Source organism: Haliotis rufescens, unplaced genomic scaffold, assembly GCF_023055435.1.
Source record: "Haliotis rufescens isolate VD_foot unplaced genomic scaffold, xgHalRufe1.0.p SCAF_16, whole genome shotgun sequence".
Taxonomy (NCBI): Eukaryota; Metazoa; Mollusca; class Gastropoda; order Lepetellida; family Haliotidae; genus Haliotis; species Haliotis rufescens.
Genome location: NW_025963846.1, coordinates 17,700,097 through 17,718,095, shown reverse-complemented (window position 1 = coordinate 17,718,095; position 17,999 = coordinate 17,700,097). Strand labels below are relative to the sequence as shown.

Here is a 17,999-nt window from a genome sequence, read left to right as displayed (position 1 = left end):
CAGGGGCAGATCTTTGGTAGTATAGGTCCCCAGGAGCAGGTTTTTTGTAGTATAGGTCCCCAGGAGCAGATCTTTGGTAGTATAGGTCCCCAGGAGCAGGTTTTTGGTAGTATAGGTCCCCAGGGGCAGATCTTTGGTAGTATAGGTCCACAGGGGCAGATTTTTGGTAGTTTAGGTCCCCAGGAGCAGGTTTTTGGTAGTATAGGTCCCCAGGGGCAGATTTTTTTATAGTATAGTAATATAGGTCCCCAGGAGCAGGTTTTTGGTAGTATAGGTCCCCAAGAGCAGGTTTTTGGTAGTATAGGTCCCCAGGAGCAGGTTTTTGGTAGTATAGGTCCCCAGGAGCAGGTTTTTGGTAGTATAGGTCCCTAGGGGCAGATTTTTTATAGTATAGGTCCCCAGGAGCAGGTTTTTTGAAGTATAGGTCCCCAGGAGCAGGTTTTTTATGGTATAGGTCCCCAGGAGCAGGTTTTTTGGTAGTTTAGGTCCCCAGGAGCAGATCTTGGGTAGTATAGGTCCCCAGGAGCAGGTTTTTTGTAGTATAGGTCCCCAGGAGCAGGTTTTTGGTAGTATAGGTCCCCAGGGGCAGATCTTTGGTAGTATAGGTCCCCAGGAGCAGGTTTTTTGTAGTATAGGTCCCCAGGAGCAGATCTTTGGTAGTATAGGTCCCCAGGAGCAGGTTTTTTGTAGTATAGGTCCCAAGAAGCAGATCTTTGGTAGTATAGGTCCCCAGGAGCAGGTTTTTGGTAGTATAGGTCCCCAGGAGCAGGTTTTAGGTAGTATAGGTCCCCAGGGGCAGATTTTTTTATAGTATAGTAATATAGGTCCCCAGGAGCAGGTTTTTGGTAGTGTAGGTCCCCAGGAGCAGATCTTTGGTAGTATAGGTCCCCAGGGGCAGATCTTTGGTAGTATAGGTCCCCAGGAGCAGGTTTTTGGTAGTATAGGTCCCCAGGGGCAGATCTTTGGTAGTATAGGTCCCCAGGAGCAGGTTTTTTGTAGTATAGGTCCCCAGGAGCAGATCTTTGGTAGTATAGGTCCCCAGGAGCAGGTTTTTTGTAGTATAGGTCCCCAGAAGCAGATCTTTGGTAGTATAGGTCCCCAGGAGCAGGTTTTTGGTAGTATAGGTCCCCAGGGGCAGATTTTTTATAGTATAGGTCCCCAGGAGCAGGTTTTTGGTAGTAAAGGGCCCCAGGAGCAGGTTTTTGGTAGTATAGGTCCCCAGGGGCAGATCTTTGGTAGTATAGGTCCACAGGGGAATATTTTTGGTAGTTTAGGTCCCCAGGAGCAGGTTTTTGGTAGTATAGGTCCCCAGGGGCAGATTTTTTTATAGTATAGTAATATAGGTCCCCAGGAGCAGGTTTTTGGTAGTGTAGGTCCCCAGGAGCAGATCTTGGGTAGTATAGGTCCCCAGGAGCAGGTTTTTGGTAGTATAGGTCCCCAGGAGCAGGTTTTTGGTAGCATAGGTCCCCAGGGGCAGATCTTTGGTAGTAAAGGTCCACAGGGGCAGATTTTTAGTAGTTTAGGTCCACAGGAGCAGGTTTTTGGTAGTATAGGTCCCCAGGAGCAGATCTTTGGTAGTATAGGTCCCCGGGGGCAGATTTTTTTATAGTATAGGTCCCCAGGAGCAGGTTTTTGGTAGTATTAGTCCCCAGGAGCAGATCTTTGGTAGTATAGGTCCCTAGGGGCAGATATAGTATAGGTCCCCAGGAGCAGATCTTTGGTAGTATAGGTCCCCAGGGGCAGATGTTTTTATAGTATAGGTCCCCAGGAGCAGGTTTTTGGTAGTATAGGTCCCCAGGAGCAGATCTTTGGTAGTATAGGTCCCTAGGGGCAGATTTTTTATAGTATAGGTCCCCAGGAGCAGGTTTTTTGTAGTATAGGTCCCCAGGAGCAGATATTTGGTAGTATAGGTCCCCAGGAGCAGGTTTTTGGTAGCATAGGTCCCCAGGAGCAGGTTTTTGGTAGTATAGGTTCCCAGGGGCAGATTTTTTTATAGTATAGGTCCCCAGGGGCAGATTTTTTTATAGTATAGGTCCCCAGGAGCAGGTTTTTGGTAGTATAGGTCCCCAGGAGCAGATCTTTGGTAGTATAGGTCCCTAGGGGCAGATTTTTTATAGTATTGGTCCCCAGGAGCAGGTTTTTTGTAGTATAGGTCCCCAGGAGCAGATATTTGGTAGTATAGGTCCCCAGGAGCAGGTTTTTGGTAGCATAGGTCCCCAGGAGCAGGTTTTTGGTAGTATAGGTTCCCAGGGGCAGATTTTTTTATAGTATAGGTCCCCAGGGGCAGATTTTTTTATAGTATAGGTCCCCAGGAGCAGGTTTTTGGTAGTATAGGTCCCCAGGAGCAGATCTTTGGTAGTATAGGTCCCTAGGGGCAGATCTTTTATAGTATAGGTCCCCAGGAGCAGGTTTTTTGTAGTATAGGTCCCCAGGGGCAGATCTTTGGTAGTATAGGTCCCCAGGAGCAGATCTTTGGTAGTATAGGTCCCTAGGGGCAGATCTTTTATAGTATAGGTCCCCAGGAGCAGGTTTTTTGTAGTATAGGTCCCCAGGGGCAGATCTTTGGTAGTATAGGTTCACAGGGGCAGATTTTTTTATAGTATAGGTCCCCAGGAGCAGGTTTTTGGTAGTTTAGGTCCCCAGGAGCAGGTTTTTGGTAGTATAGGTTCCCAGTGCTCAATGCTTGTCTCCCTGGGTTATGTGGGGTAGAATAGGTCCCCAGTACCCCATGATTGTCTCTCTGGGGATTGTGGGGTAGAATAGGTCCCCAGTACCCCATGATTGTCTATCTGGGGATTGTGGGGTAGAATAGGTACCCAGTACCCCATGCTTGTCTCGCTAAGGGATTGTGGGGTAGAATAGGTCCCCAGTGCTCAATGCTTGTCTCCCTGGGTTATGTGGGGTAGAATAGGTCCCCAGTACCCCATGATTGTCTCTCTGGGGATTGTGGGGTAGAATAGGTCCCCAGTACCCCATGCTTGTCTATCTGGGGATTGTGGGGTAGAATTGGTACCCAGTACCCCATGCCTGTCTCGCTAAGGGATTGTGGGGTAGAATAGGTCCCCAGTACCCCATGATTGTCTCTCTGGGGATTGTGGGGTAGAATAGGTCCCCAGTACCCCATGATTGTCTCTCTGGGGATTGTGGGGTAGAATAGGTCCCCAGTACCCCATGCTTGTCTATCTGGGGATTGTGGGGTAGAATTGGTCCCCAATACCCAATGCTTGTCTCGCTAAGGGATTGTGGGGTAGAATAGGTCCCCAGTACCCCATGATTGTCTCTCTGGGGATTGTGGGGTAGAATAGGTCCCCAGTACCCCATGCTTGTCTCTCTGGGGATTGTGGGGTAGAATAGGTCCCCAGTACCCAATGCTTGTCTCGCTAAGGGATTGTGGGGTAGAATAGGTCCCCAGTACCCCATGCTTGTCTCGCTTAGGGATTGTGGGGTAGAATAGGTCCCCAGTACCCCATGCTTGTCTCTCTGGGGATTGTGGGGTAGAATAGGTCCCCAGTACCCCATGCTTGTCTATCTGGGGATTGTGGGGTAGAATAGGTCCCCAGTACCCCATGATTGTCTCTCTGGGGATTGTGGGGTAGAATAGGTCCCCAGTACCCCATGATTGTCTCTCTGGGGATTGTGGGGTAGAATAGGTCCCCAGTACCCCATGCTTGTCTCTCTGGGGATTGTGGGGTAGAATAGGTCCCCAGTACCCCATGCTTGTCTCTCTGGGGATTGTGGGGTAGAATAGGTCCCCAGTACCCCATGCTTGTCTCTCTGGGGGTATGGGGTAGAATAGGTCCCCAGTACCCCATGCTTGTCTCTCTGGGGGTATGGGGTAGAATAGGTCCCCAGTACCCCATGCTTGTTGCCCGTAGGGATTATGCGGCTGAATAGGTCCCCACAGTATGCAAAGCTAGTCATCGCAAAAGCACTGTGGAATTACCATGTTAACGCAGCTTACAATTGTGCATTTAATCCAAGTAATGGATTAAATGGAGTCTTCAAGATCATTATGATCAGTTTAGGATTTGAATAAAACAAGACATATATAGATCCAGTATATGTATAACACAACCTGTTTAGAATAGCTGGTTGTAAGAGAGGCAACTTGAGGAATCAAAAGGTCAGACTTAGTGACTTGGTTGATTGTGTTGATCGTGTTGAAAGTCATTGATCTTTCTTTATCATGTTTATGACATCAATCTGATCCAGACTCAGTGATTTACAGGACATGTGGCCGGACCTGAGTGCGGCTTCAGAAGACATATAATCTAGAGAATACTCTTTTTGTTTTTAATCAAAACTGAAATTTCTGATAAATAAACTTCTTCTTTTTTCCAGGACAAAAAGGATGCAGGTAAGTTGTCCAAACAGGGAAGGGTTGTGCACAGTTGGTGGTAAGTCATTATTGATGATTGGGTCATTCCAACAGTCAATCGATTGATCAGCAAAATAAAATCGGTTTCTGTCAATTTGGATAGATCACACCTTTTCAAAACAAACAGAAATATTTACTTCCAATGTTTCAAAAAAGATGCAAGACTCACTTTTTTCTCCAAGTTCTCTGTGGCACATAGCAAATAAACCCTTCCTGGAAATAAACATGCGGTATCTAAAATGCAGATAATATTTTTTTTTTTTTTTCTTTTATTGTTTTTAGAAAGACACACCTGTTACATAAATGGGCTTCCGCCCAGGGTAGCAGAAAGCCCATGACATAAAGCACAACTTATCAGTACATCTTACTTTGTTGTTTTTTTTATACAGAAAATAACATACTTCTCACTCACACATTCACTCTTGTTTATATATCATATTGCAGTTTAGGAAAGTACATGGTCTCAAACATTAAAATCTTAAGTACAAAACTAAAATTAAATTGAAAGCTGCTCCTCATTTTCGAAAAGTTGATGATACAGCATCCAAGCACCATAGAATTTCTGTTGATTACCTGTCTTGAAAGCAATGCAGATACTATTTTGTGTCACCTGTTTATTTTTCTCTTATGTTAGATTTAGAATGTAGATTAGAACTTTTCTAGTGTGTCTAATGTGTAATTTAATTCTTTCTGGTAAGGTCAGTATATAAACTCCAAATATATCTGTTTGATTGGCATTCTGGAAGTTGGTGAGTAAATGAGAAAACATGCAACTTTATGGATAACAATTTCTGGTTTATTGCATTTAGCGGCATTTCGATGTAGATTTGTAGACTCTTTCAAGCTGTTTAGAATCTACTCTAAAAGTAGAACACCCTATTCTTTCATATTACAATCGTTAATCTGTCATAGGTGTCTTTAACTTCTTATTTGGTAGGATGTATATTGGCGGTAAAATATACACACACTGATGCCAGATATATGTGTAGGCTTATAGTGAGTGAGTATGGTTTTCCCCCGCTTTTGGCAATATTCCAGCAATATCACGGCGGGGTACGCCAGATATGGTCTTCACACATTGTGCCTATGTGGGGAATCGAACCCGGGTCTTCAGCATGAGTAAGTGAGTGAGTTTGGTTATACGCCGCTTTTAGCAATATTCCAGCAATACCACAGCGGGGGGACACCAGAAATTGGCTTCACACATTGTACCCATGCCCGGAATCCAACCTGAGTCTTGGTGTGACGAGTGAACGCTTTAACCACTGAGCTACCCGACCACTCTGTCTTCAGCATGACGAGTGAAGGTTTTAACCACAAGGCTACCCGACCGTTCTGTCTTCAGCATGACGAGCGAATGCTTTAACCACTGGACAAGCCTGATGCCCCTTTTGGTTTACAAGACACTTACCAGGACTACACGTTTCTTTAGCCTTGGGCTTAATAACGGAATTTGCCTGTTTTAATAAAGTAATGTCTTATTACGTGAAGACCAAGTGGTGGGTTTCCATACTGTATCCAAACAACTGGATGACTTGCCACAAACAACTTTCTGTGTTTCAGATCCAAGGAAAAGCGGACAGGTTATGGACGTATGTATTTCTATGAGTGAGTGAGTGAGTGAGTGAGTGAGGTTTTACGCCGCTTTAAGCAATATTCCAGCAATATCACGGCGGGGGACACCAGAAATGGGCTTCACACATTGTACCCATGTCGGGAATCGAACCTGGGTCTTTGGCGTGACGAGCTAACGCTTTAACCACTAGGCTACCCGACCGCCCGTATTTCTATGAAACAAAGATGAAATTTATTCTTTCTTATACATCAAAGACTAACCAGTATCTTCACCATGTTAGTTATGCAAGGATCTGCAGGGTTGAATCCCAGATTGGCTTCATGTTTGGTTTGTCCGCTCCATACCCATGATGATGTTCCATCAAAGAGGTAGATCTAATTTCCATTGACAGTTTCTGGTGTGCGTTGCAAAGCCCCAATTGCTTGCAAGCAGTGTACAACGATTTGCCAGGGTGCTAATTCTCATCCGCTTGCAATCATACCAATCACTGGCTGAGTTCACTTTGTTCTCAAACCAAAATGGCGTCTGAGTTCGACAGCGGAACAAGAAATTCTTGATTGTATCAGCTGGGAAATGGGCAAAGGCAGCTAACACCCCATCAACCTCAGTCTGCTCCACATCTTCAAAGTACTCATAAATTCAGCTCGTCCTTGAGTATCTTCTATTGTGTTCTTTATTCGGGCAAGGCCACCTAGCGGTAGTTATGCCACCATTTTGGAAGAGTGCGCAAGACCCAGTGTCAAGCAGAGATGCAATGTTATGACTTAAACACTGTTCAATCCAATCTTAGTTCTTGTTTACACTAAAAGATCTTGGGACATCCCATTACAGGCCACGTCAGAACAAACATTCTTCTGACCAATTAGAGCATTGCCTAACATATTGGGATAATGAAAGTCAGAATGTGTTTTTCAATCATGCAACCTTGAAAAGGTAAACACTGGGTTTTCAAAGACAATGGTTATGGGCTGTACGACATATTTTGTCACAAATTTAATGAGTACTGTGGCTTCAAAGAATACTCACAGAATTACTCATGATGTGTGCATCCTATTTCCCATGATCCTTTGCACAGTATGGCGTCAGTATGGTTCTAAGCGTTACCTCATGTTGCAAAATGTTGTTAATCCCTATACACCTTTGAAGATTCAGGGTGTAGAAATTGGCTTGTCATAAATGGCGAATAAATGTATTGGGTGGCTTGATATCATCTGATCGTTTCTCTATTGCATGGAACCCGTGAAGATCCGGGGTAGAATAGGTCTTCAGCAACCCATGCTTGCCGTAAAAGGCGACTATGCTTGTCGTAAGAGGCGACTAACGGGATTGGGTGGTCAGGCTCGCTGACTTGGTTGATGCATGTAATCGATCCCAATTGCGTTGATCAATGCTCATGATGTCAGTCACTGGATTGTCTGGTCCAGACTTGATTATTTACAGACCGTTGTCATATAGCTGGAATATTGCTGAGTGCGGTGTTAAACAACAAACCAACCAACTCTATTGCAATGGTTGATGCTCATGATATGAATCACAGGATTGTATGATCCAGACTTGATTATTTACAGACTGCTGTCATATAGCTGGAATACTGCAATATGCTACAATTTTGTGTTGTAGATCTTACAGAAGCACAAACTGTATGTGTCCAACATACCTACTGATGTGACTCAGACGGAACTGTTTGAGTACTTCTCCCAGTGGGGAAACATATTCTCCTGCGATATCGTAGAAAGCAACAAGGGGTAAGAAGGACAAATCATTCCAGATCATCTTCATCTGGGTTACCATTGATCTTCAGCAACCCCACACTCCGTCGCAGTGGTGACTCAGCATAACACCACTGCCACAGGCTAATTTGCATATCACGTGACCGGACTTTTCTCTTGTTTGTAAACAAACGCGCTTTTTCAGAAATCAGTATAGAACGGACTAATGCAAGTATTTGGGGGCGCTTTACATATTGTTTTGCATAACTATATAGATATGCTACTACAACTGCGACAGTGAGTTGCATGACAATATATATTTATGCATCAAAGTGACCGTGTCGCTAGCTCTCCGTTGGGCTTCGATGACAGCACGTGGAGCCGTACAACCAATGTAAACATAGGATAACTACGCGAAAACAAGTAGATTTTTACGTATTTGCATACTTTCTCAATGAAAGTTAACCATTCTTTGACATTTGTTTATGAAAATGTGTAGACTTGTCAAACATGAAACGGATGAAAATCATATGCAATATCTTGAATGGACTGTGAAAGATGTGACGAATCGTCACATGGCGCTGGCCTGTGGCAGAGGTACTATGCTAGCTGGCTGCCGGCCGCATGGAACTCTGGGTAGGAGAGTGCAGCAACCCATGCTTGTCGTAATGACTAACGGGATCGGTTGGTCAGGCTTGTTGACTTAGTTGCAGAGATGCCAGCCATTACTCTTTGAGCCTAAAATTATGCTATTACGCTTGTCCTCCCCAAATTAAGACTTTTGACGTTTTCACTTATTATTTACCTGCATAAAATATGATGGAGAAAAAATCGTTCGTGCACCAGTCCCGTGAAGCAATCTCCAGGGAACAAACTGCATGTATAGTATGACTCGATGTTATCGCAGGCTCCATATTATCGCCGTATCAATAAATCTCGTAATCCACACCTTCCTGACAACTGTTTACTTATGTTATTTCATCAGCTTCATCGAATACAGGACCGTGTGGTATGTCATGGCTACTTGCCATGTTTCGGTAAGAATGCAGCATACAGGGCCCTCCTCTAGTTTTTCTGCTGCCAGTTATTGTCACCATGATAAAATAAAAGGGTGCTTGGGGGCTTGCCAAAACCCTACCCACACGACAGCTTGACTGAAATACCTTCGTAGTAAAAAAAATAAAATATCTTCACTATATGGCTGAGATACTGCCGATGTGACGTAAAACTTTAACTCACTCGTAGTAAAATGTAATGTTTTAAACTTATCTTATCTGACACTTTATCACTCTGTTGTCTCCTGGTCCTGGAGTGGAAATGATCCCTGAACCCCTTTACAGCTTTAAAAAAACACCTCCCCAAACACACGCAAGCCATTACCATGGTTACCATTGTCACCCTCGGCTATGGCAATGCATGGATCTCATGCAGCTTGACCACATGACCTGCCCTGCCAACCTATTCTATTTCCTGTTGCCTTAGAAAGGAGACGTGTGTTTGGAAGGATACTAAAAAGTTATTTTAAATGTTTATGGAGTTTATTTGTTATCATGGACAGAAAGAAAAGAAAGTTCATTCCATTGCAAGCTGACGTTTTCTGCTAACGATCCACATAATAGCTCTTGTGACTGACAGGAATTCTGTTCATTGTCCGACAGGTGTGTCATCTGTTGACATGGTTCAGTATTGGATGACGATGTTTTTACCCTCTACAGAAAGGATACATTACTGAATGAAATGACATTGAATAACACATATCAGACTAAGAAATATAAACAAAGAAATATGCTAGGAGAGTAAGTGATAGATATTACTCTATTAATATAGGTTTTACGAACATGGGCCTTCTGTTGCTATAGAAGTTTTATGTTGAAGGCAGCATGTGGGGGTTTGTAGAATAGGGCGATAAGAGTAGCTTCATTGAATGATCCTTTACTCTCCTTAAAAGAAAGTTTGGACTCGTTTTAAAGTCCAGCCTAACTTTAATATCATCGGTTAAGAAACATGATGACTTTCGGCTTGATTTGTTAAACCCTACCTCAGCTACATCTTCGACTAGGGACTAGGGACCAATGGAAGGAATGGTTTGGGAGTCCCAGGGACGGAGTTGATGAAACAATTGACAAAAAATTCCTTGGGATCTATAGAGGTTCGACAACCTGTCTTGGATTATCAGGATCGGTGAACCCCTCAACGAATCTTCATCAGAAGAATCGACGTAGGTTCGATGATTCGGATCGGCATTGGCATTGTAGACAGCAATGTCAGGAGAGGGATGATTGACAGGATTGTTCAATAGGAGATTCATTCAGGTCAGGCCGATGCGCTATCACGTCGAGATCAGTCATCTCTGACAGACCCAAGGGCATTGTTCTCAAGCCATCTCTTGAGAAGGTCTAAACGCAAATGCGAACCCACCAACTGTACTTCTACTTCGAGTGCTTAGACACTAAGAACCTTCCACTGTTTGGTCGCACCCTTCTGGCTCATGAGGAGCTGGTTCATCACGCTCATCCACATCGTCAGTCAAAGGCACAAGCCTCTACCTCTAAGGCAAGATCTAGTACTGCAGCCACACTCAAACAAGCTATATCCGTGACCAGAGACATTCCATCTCTGCACTTGGTGGCTCTTCAGTAATATTTGATTGCAAAAATGTTATTCACAGTCAATGACTGGCGCACATTGTACTTCGACAAAGGCCCTGTACAATCACCAATGGGAATACTGAAGTACATAAGGGTTAGAATACGTCTTTGGCAACCCATGCTTGCTGTAAGAGTCAACTAATAGGATCGAGTGGTCAGGGTCGCTGACTTGGTTGTGATGCATGTCATCGCATCTCCCCTCTGTCTGTTTCAGAGACAATAACTTTGGCTTTGTGTCCTACACCGATGAAGAAGATGCTCTGAAATGTCTGAAGGCGACCCACAATTTCCGAGACAAGAGGATGTATGTACGCGTTTCGGACAAGAGCAAATCTGTGAGTGCTACTCTTTTTTATTTTTAGTTGAAGCTTTGACCAGATTTGGATCCCTGATTCATCTGTTTCTAATCCATGTCAGCACTATGTCTGTAAAACTGGTAAACATCAGATTTGTCATTTTCAATCTTTACCTGATTTGGGACCTCGTGGGGATTGGGTTGGAATTGGTCCCCAACAGCCAGTGCTGGTCCAAAGAGACCACCTAATCAATCTCTTTAAAATCGGACCTTAGTTCTCGCTACCGCTAAACAAAGATCTGAAGACATCCCATTAGGGGTCACGTCGGAACGACCTTTCATCCGACTTACAGATTATGAAAGATTATAACATTCCCAACAGCTGACACCACTGTTCACTCACAGCTTGGATGCCATAGCTGGTTGTTATGGTCAGGGATATGGGTAATTCTTGCGAATACAAAACCTTTATTACATCATTGCCAGCAATCCTGTATTTCAGCTGTCAGACTTTTTACAGAAAGCCTCTTCACTGTCACCTATCCGTAATAAGTTGTGCAAGTAATAGTTTCATGCTACCCACATCACATGCAAATGTGTTAGTCGGAAAAACCTCACTTAGTTCAAATATCTAACATCTAGATGCAGAAAATTGGGGTTGTGGGTGCGATTACTCCTGATGTAATAGAGGTAGTATTCTTTGATTTATTAACAATGATAACTATTGTTTGATATATCATGCTTGTTATGCATCTCCTGTTTTCTTGATTTCAGATGAGTGAAGCTGTACAAGGTACGATTTGATCAAAACACTGGAGGGGGACCCCATGTCTGTAAGAGGGGGCTACAATAAGGCCTCATCACTTGATTAGATTGTACTGGATGTGATGACATAGTTCATAACTGTAATGGCGTAATTGGGGACAACAAACTATTGGAGGCGAGACCCGCAAAAATTGGGCCTCATCACTTGTATAGATTGTACTGGATGTGATGAGATTAGGTTCCCAGCACCCATATCTTTAAGAGGAGACTACGGTTGGGCCTCATCACCTGTATAGATTGTACTGGACGTGATGAGATTAGGTTCCCAGCACCCATATCTTTAAGAGCAGACTACGGTTGGGCCTCATCACTTGGTACATCCCTCTGCAGACAATCTGCTCCTTTAGTTTGCTCACACCACAGAATTGAATATATATTATTTTGCAAATAAAAACAAACATTTGTAGTAGATGCTATTTGTTTCTTGGTTCCAGATCCAAAGAAAATATCAGCTGCGGTATCATCTCTAAAGGTTTGTATGTTCTCAAGTCACTCTTTCGACACGCTCAAACATGCTCTAGTGCTGCACCAGCCCAATACATACATCACCTGGCATCGAACTTTGGTTCGCGATCACACTTCCGTTTGTAGAGCGTGAAGTCGGTAGTAGAGAGTTCTTTGCACTGGCTACATCTCAGCAACCACAGCAATCACAGCAACCACAGCAATCACAGCAACCACAGCAATCACAGCACTTTAGGTGGGGATCCTGCACTGATCACAAGCTATGTGTTTTTGTTATCCAAGGTTAACTGTCTACACTAGCATATGTAGAAAAAAATGTACAAAATGTTCTCATCAAATCGAAAAAGCTTCTCCACACTTGAATGATAAGAAGGGGAATAACTGAGCTGGGGATGTCATGTGATCAGGCTGCCAGTATCCATGCATTGCACAGACCATTGTTGGTGATGGTAACCATGGTTAAGGCTGGGATGGATGTATTTGGGTGAGGTGTTTTTTTAAGTAGGAAACTTGTTTTGGGATCGTATCCACTCAAGGATCGAAGAAGTGCATAGTGCATAGAATAAGAATGTTAAATATTAATTTTTAAGAAATTTCAAGTTTTTTTAAATATCAGGGAAATGTATATGCTATAATTTTCTCTGTTGCAGTCCTTAGGGAAGAACAAGCTGTTTGTGTCCAACATACCTACTGGCGTGACTTCTGACGAACTGTTTGAGCACTTCTCGATGTGGGGAAAAGTTGATGCATGCAGCTTAGGAGGACATATTGGGCCGTAAGTTGATGCAGCTTTCCATTGCCTCTGTGGTCAGTTGTGTGGATAGAGCATCTGCCCGGAGGGCTCACTTCCCAAATGGTTAATACCAAAAGACATTACTTTTTGTTACCCTGCCTGGCACACGTCTCTAAGGAGATAAAGGTTGGCAAGGAGTCAGGATACTGTATCTGAGTAGGATATAAAGCCCCAAATAAGGCTGGTCTGAGTCAGCATGGTTTGTTTTATGTAGAGTGACTTAGAAATGTTAGCTATACCAGGATCTGCTGACCATGTGTTCAAAGATTCTCCCTTATGTGATCCTTGGTTTGTCAGCCCCCTACCAAATCTTGTGGTGTCACCAAAGTGAAACATGTCTCTGAGTTGCATCATTTGCCACCCAAATTAAGCTGCCAAACTGAAATTCTGCTCAGTGTAAAACCCATCTCACTCTGTTCCAGAAACAACAACTATGGATTTGTTTCCTACAACAATGACGATGATGCTCTGAAATGTCTGAATGTGCCCCACACACTGCAAAAGAGGAGGCTGTTTGTACGCGAGTCAGACCAAGGCAAAAATGTAAGTATACACATTCCTTTCTTATGGTTGTAGCTATGAGGACCAGATTGGAATCCCCAGATTATTGGACGTTGTGTTGACAATCATTGAAGTGTGTGTGGTGTGGGGTGGTTCGGGGGGGGGGGGGGGTGATTTGTAGGAACTAGTACCATCTGTCTTTCTTTTCTCCACCCAATCAAACATCATAAGCAAGAAATTTGGATCCCTGTTAGAGACAGTGTGTTTGACATTGTTTTATTGATTCATTCAGGCTTGAAAATTGCCTTGAATTTTAACGTCCCTCTTGAAAACCCTTCATTTTGTTGTCAAAATTACAAAAATACCTTGAAAAGCAATGATTTTGTACAAAAAGACATATTTGGTATTAAAAGTATTAAGACTAGTTTTATATTTGTTGAATGTGAAAATATATCACGTTAGAAAATTTGCGATGTTCATGCTGCTTTTTATGTTTGACGACATACATACATACATACATACATACATACATACATACATACATACATACATACATACATATCGTATGCTTAATTAAAAAATATATATTGACAAAGCTAATGACCGAACAAAAATAGCCTTGAAAATTAAGGTTGAAAGCCGTGAAAAGGCCTTGAATTTTACTGTTTCATATCTGTATGAACGTTGTATGATTCATGTACTGCTGATATGATGTTTGCAAGATATGTGTGTTTTTTTGTTCAGATATCTGTTACTTGTTATTACACGTCTTCTGTGTCTTGTTTTCAGTTAACAAAAGCTGCAACAGGTAGGTTTTAATAAAATCACTGATTTTCTTTTCTCCACAATCCTTAGTATAAGATTGGCAGATCTGTAAACCAGTAATTAAATATAAAATACCTCAGTTACCATCTGTGTAGTTTATAAAGCATCAGCCAATGTTTCCTGTTTTTGTACAACTGGCTAAAAACACTTGTGGGATTCTGGCCATCTTATCCTAAGAGCCAGCTAAGATTCGAGATTGGGTGGTAGCAATGAGGAATAGTGTAGCAATGTGCTCCTGTGTGCCTGGCTTGCAGGCCATGGTGATACAGACAGCTCCTGTGTGCCTGGCTTACAGGTCATTGTGATACAGATAGCTTCTGTGTGCCTGGCTTGCTGGCCATGGTGATACAGACAGCTCCTGTGTGCCTGGCTTACAGGCCATGGTGATACAGATAGCTTCTGTGTGCCTGGCTTGCTGGCCATGGTGATACAGACAGCTCCTGTGTGCCTGGCTTACAGGCCATGGTGATACAGATAGCTTCTGTGTGCCTGGCTTGCTGGCCATGGTGATACAGACAGCTCCTGTGTGCCTGGCTTACAGGCCATGGTGATACAGATAGCTTCTGTGTGCCTGGCTTGCTGGCCATGGTGATACAGACAGCTCCTGTGTGCCTGGCTTACAGGCCATGGTGATACAGATAGCTGCTGTGTGCCTGGCTTGCTGGCCATGGTGATACAGATAGCTGCTGTGTGCCTGGCTTACAGGCCATGGTGATACAGATAGCTGCTGTGTGCCTGGCTTGCTGGCCATGGTGATACAGAGAGCTCCTGTGTGCCTGGCTTGCAGGCCATGGTGATACAGATAGCTTCTGTGTGCCTGGCTTGCAGGCCATGGTGATACAGATAGCTTCTGTGTGCCTGGCTTGCTGGCCATGGTGATACAGACAGCTCCTGTGTGCCTGGCTTACAGGCCATGGTGATACAGATAGCTTCTGTGTGCCTGGCTTGCTGGCCATGGTGATACAGATAGCTCCTGTGTGCCTGGCTTACAGGCCATGGTGATACAGACAGCTTCTGTGTGCCTGGCTTACAGGCCATGGTGATACAGATAGCTTCTGTGTGCCTGGCTTGCTGGCCATGGTGATACAGACAGCTCCTGTGTGCCTGGCTTACAGGCCATGGTGATACAGATAGCTTCTGTGTGCCTGGCTTGCTGGCCATGGTGATACAGACAGCTCCTGTGTGCCTGGCTTACAGGCCATGGTGATACAGATAGCTTCTGTGTGCCTGGCTTGCTGGCCATGGTGATACAGATAGCTCCTGTGTGCCTGGCTTACAGGCCATGGTGATACAGACAGCTTCTGTGTGCCTGGCTTACAGGCCATGGTGATACAGATAGCTTCTGTGTGCCTGGCTTGCTGGCCATGGTGATACAGACAGCTCCTGTGTGCCTGGCTTACAGGCCATGGTGATACAGATAGCTTCTGTGTGCCTGGCTTGCTGGCCATGGTGATACAGACAGCTCCTGTGTGCCTGGCTTACAGGCCATGGTGATACAGATAGCTTCTGTGTGCCTGGCTTGCTGGCCATGGTGATACAGATAGCTGCTGTGTGCCTGGCTTACAGGCCATGGTGATACAGATAGCTGCTGTGTGCCTGGCTTGCAGGCCATGGTGATACAGATAGCTTCTGTGTGCCTGGCTTGCTGGCCATGGTGATACAGATAGCTGCTGTGTGCCTGGCTTACAGGCCATGGTGATACAGATAGCTGCTGTGTGCCTGGCTTGCAGGCCATGGTGATACAGAGAGCTCCTGTGTGCCTGGCTTGCAGGCCATGGTGATACAGATAGCTTCTGTGTGCCTGGCTTGCAGGCCATGGTGATACAGACAGCTCCTGTGTGCCTGGCTTACAGGCCATGGTGATACAGATAGCTTCTGTGTGCCTGGCTTGCTGGCCATGGTGATACAGATAGCTCCTGTGTGCCTGGCTTACAGGCCATGGTGATACAGACAGCTTCTGTGTGCCTGGCTTACAGGCCATGGTGATACAGATAGCTTCTGTGTGCCTGGCTTGCTGGCCATGGTGATACAGACAGCTCCTGTGTGCCTGGCTTACAGGCCATGGTGATACAGATAGCTTCTGTGTGCCTGGCTTGCTGGCCATGGTGATACAGACAGCTCCTGTGTGCCTGGCTTACAGGCCATGGTGATACAGATAGCTTCTGTGTGCCTGGCTTGCTGGCCATGGTGATACAGATAGCTGCTGTGTGCCTGGCTTACAGGCCATGGTGATACAGATAGCTGCTGTGTGCCTGGCTTGCAGGCCATGGTGATACAGATAGCTTCTGTGTACCTGGCTTGCTGGCCATGGTGATACAGATAGCTGCTGTGTGCCTGGCTTACAGGCCATGGTGATACAGATAGCTGCTGTGTGCCTGGCTTGCTGGCCATGGTGATACAGAGAGCTCCTGTGTGCCTGGCTTGCAGGCCATGGTGATACAGATAGCTTCTGTGTGCCTGGCTTGCAGGCCATGGTGATACAGATAGCTTCTGTGTGCCTGGCTTGCTGGCCATGGTGATACAGATAGCTTCTGTGTGCCTGGCTTGCTGGCCATGGTGATACAGATAGCTGCTGTGTGCCTGGCTTACAGGCCATGGTGATACAGAGAGCTCCTGTGTGCCTGGCTTACAGGCCATGGTGATACAGGGTGCTCCTGTGTGCCTGGCTTACAGGCCATGGTGATACAGATAGCTCCTGTGTGCCTGGCTTGCAGGCCATGGTGATACAGATAGCTCCTGTGTGCCTGGCTTGCAGGCCATGGTGATACAGGCAGCTCCTGTGTGCCTGGCTTACAGGCCATGGTGATACAGAATGCTCCTGTGTGCCTGGCTTACAGGCCATGGTGATACAGACAGCTCCCGTGTGCCTGGCTTGCAGGCCATGATGATACAGACAGCTCCTGTGTGCCTGGCTTACAGGCCATGGTGATACAGATAGCTTCTGTGTGCCTGGCTTGCTGGCCATGGTGATACAGATAGCTCCTGTGTGCCTGGCTTACAGGCCATGGTGATACAGACAGCTCCTGTGTGCCTGGCTTACAGGCCATGGTGATACAGATAGCTTCTGTGTGCCTGGCTTGCTGGCCATGGTGATACAGACAGCTCCTGTGTGCCTGGCTTACAGGCCATGGTGATACAGATAGCTTCTGTGTGCCTGGCTTGCTGGCCATGGTGATACAGACAGCTCCTGTGTGCCTGGCTTACAGGCCATGGTGATACAGATAGCTTCTGTGTGCCTGGCTTGCTGGCCATGGTGATACAGATAGCTGCTGTATGCCTGGCTTACAGGCCATGGTGATACAGATAGCTGCTGTGTGCCTGGCTTGCTGGCCATGGTGATACAGAGAGCTCCTGTGTGCCTGGCTTGCAGGCCATGGTGATACAGTTAGCTTCTGTGTGCCTGGCTTGCAGGCCATGGTGATACAGATAGCTTCTGTGTGCCTGGCTTGCTGGCCATGGTGATACAGACAGCTCCTGTGTGCCCGGCTTGCAGGCCATGGTGATACAGATAGCTTCTGTGTGCCTGGCTTGCTGGCCATGGTGATACAGATAGCTCCTGTGTGCCTGGCTTACAGGCCATGGTGATACAGACAGCTCCTGTGTGCCTGGCTTGCAGGCCATGGTGATACAGATAGCTTCTGTGTGCCTGGCTTGCTGGCCATGGTGATACAGATAGCTCCTGTGTGCCTGGCTTGCAGGCCATGGTGATACAGATAGCTCCTGTGTGCCTGGCTTGCTGGCCATGGTGATACAGATAGCTCCTGTGTGCCTGGCTTACAGGCCATGGTGATACAGAGAGCTCCTGTGTGCCTGGCTTACAGACCATGGTGATACAGAGAGCTCCTGTGCGCCTGGCTTACAGGCCATGGTGATACAGAGAGCTCCTGTGTGCCTGGCTTACAGGCCATGGTGATACAGAGAGCTCCTGTGCGCCTGGCTTACAGGCCATGGTGATACAGACAGCTCCTGTGTGCCTGGCTTACA

At 45.5% G+C, this 17,999-nt stretch overlaps 1 protein-coding gene across 1 annotated transcript in view; it reads left to right on the top strand.

Moving 5' to 3' along the window:
- LOC124121333 overlaps nt 1-17,999 on the top strand; it is a 63,948-nt gene that overhangs the window by 18,629 nt on the left and 27,320 nt on the right. The window contains exons 8-16 of the mRNA XM_048396936.1: nt 4,342-4,357; nt 5,942-5,970; nt 7,575-7,699; nt 10,526-10,646; nt 11,381-11,399; nt 11,866-11,903; nt 12,547-12,671; nt 13,112-13,232; nt 13,980-13,998. Coding sequence (XP_048252893.1) covers nt 4,342-4,357; nt 5,942-5,970; nt 7,575-7,699; nt 10,526-10,646; nt 11,381-11,399; nt 11,866-11,903; nt 12,547-12,671; nt 13,112-13,232; nt 13,980-13,998 — 613 coding nt within the window. The remainder of the gene's footprint in view (nt 1-4,341; nt 4,358-5,941; nt 5,971-7,574; nt 7,700-10,525; nt 10,647-11,380; nt 11,400-11,865; nt 11,904-12,546; nt 12,672-13,111; nt 13,233-13,979; nt 13,999-17,999) is intronic.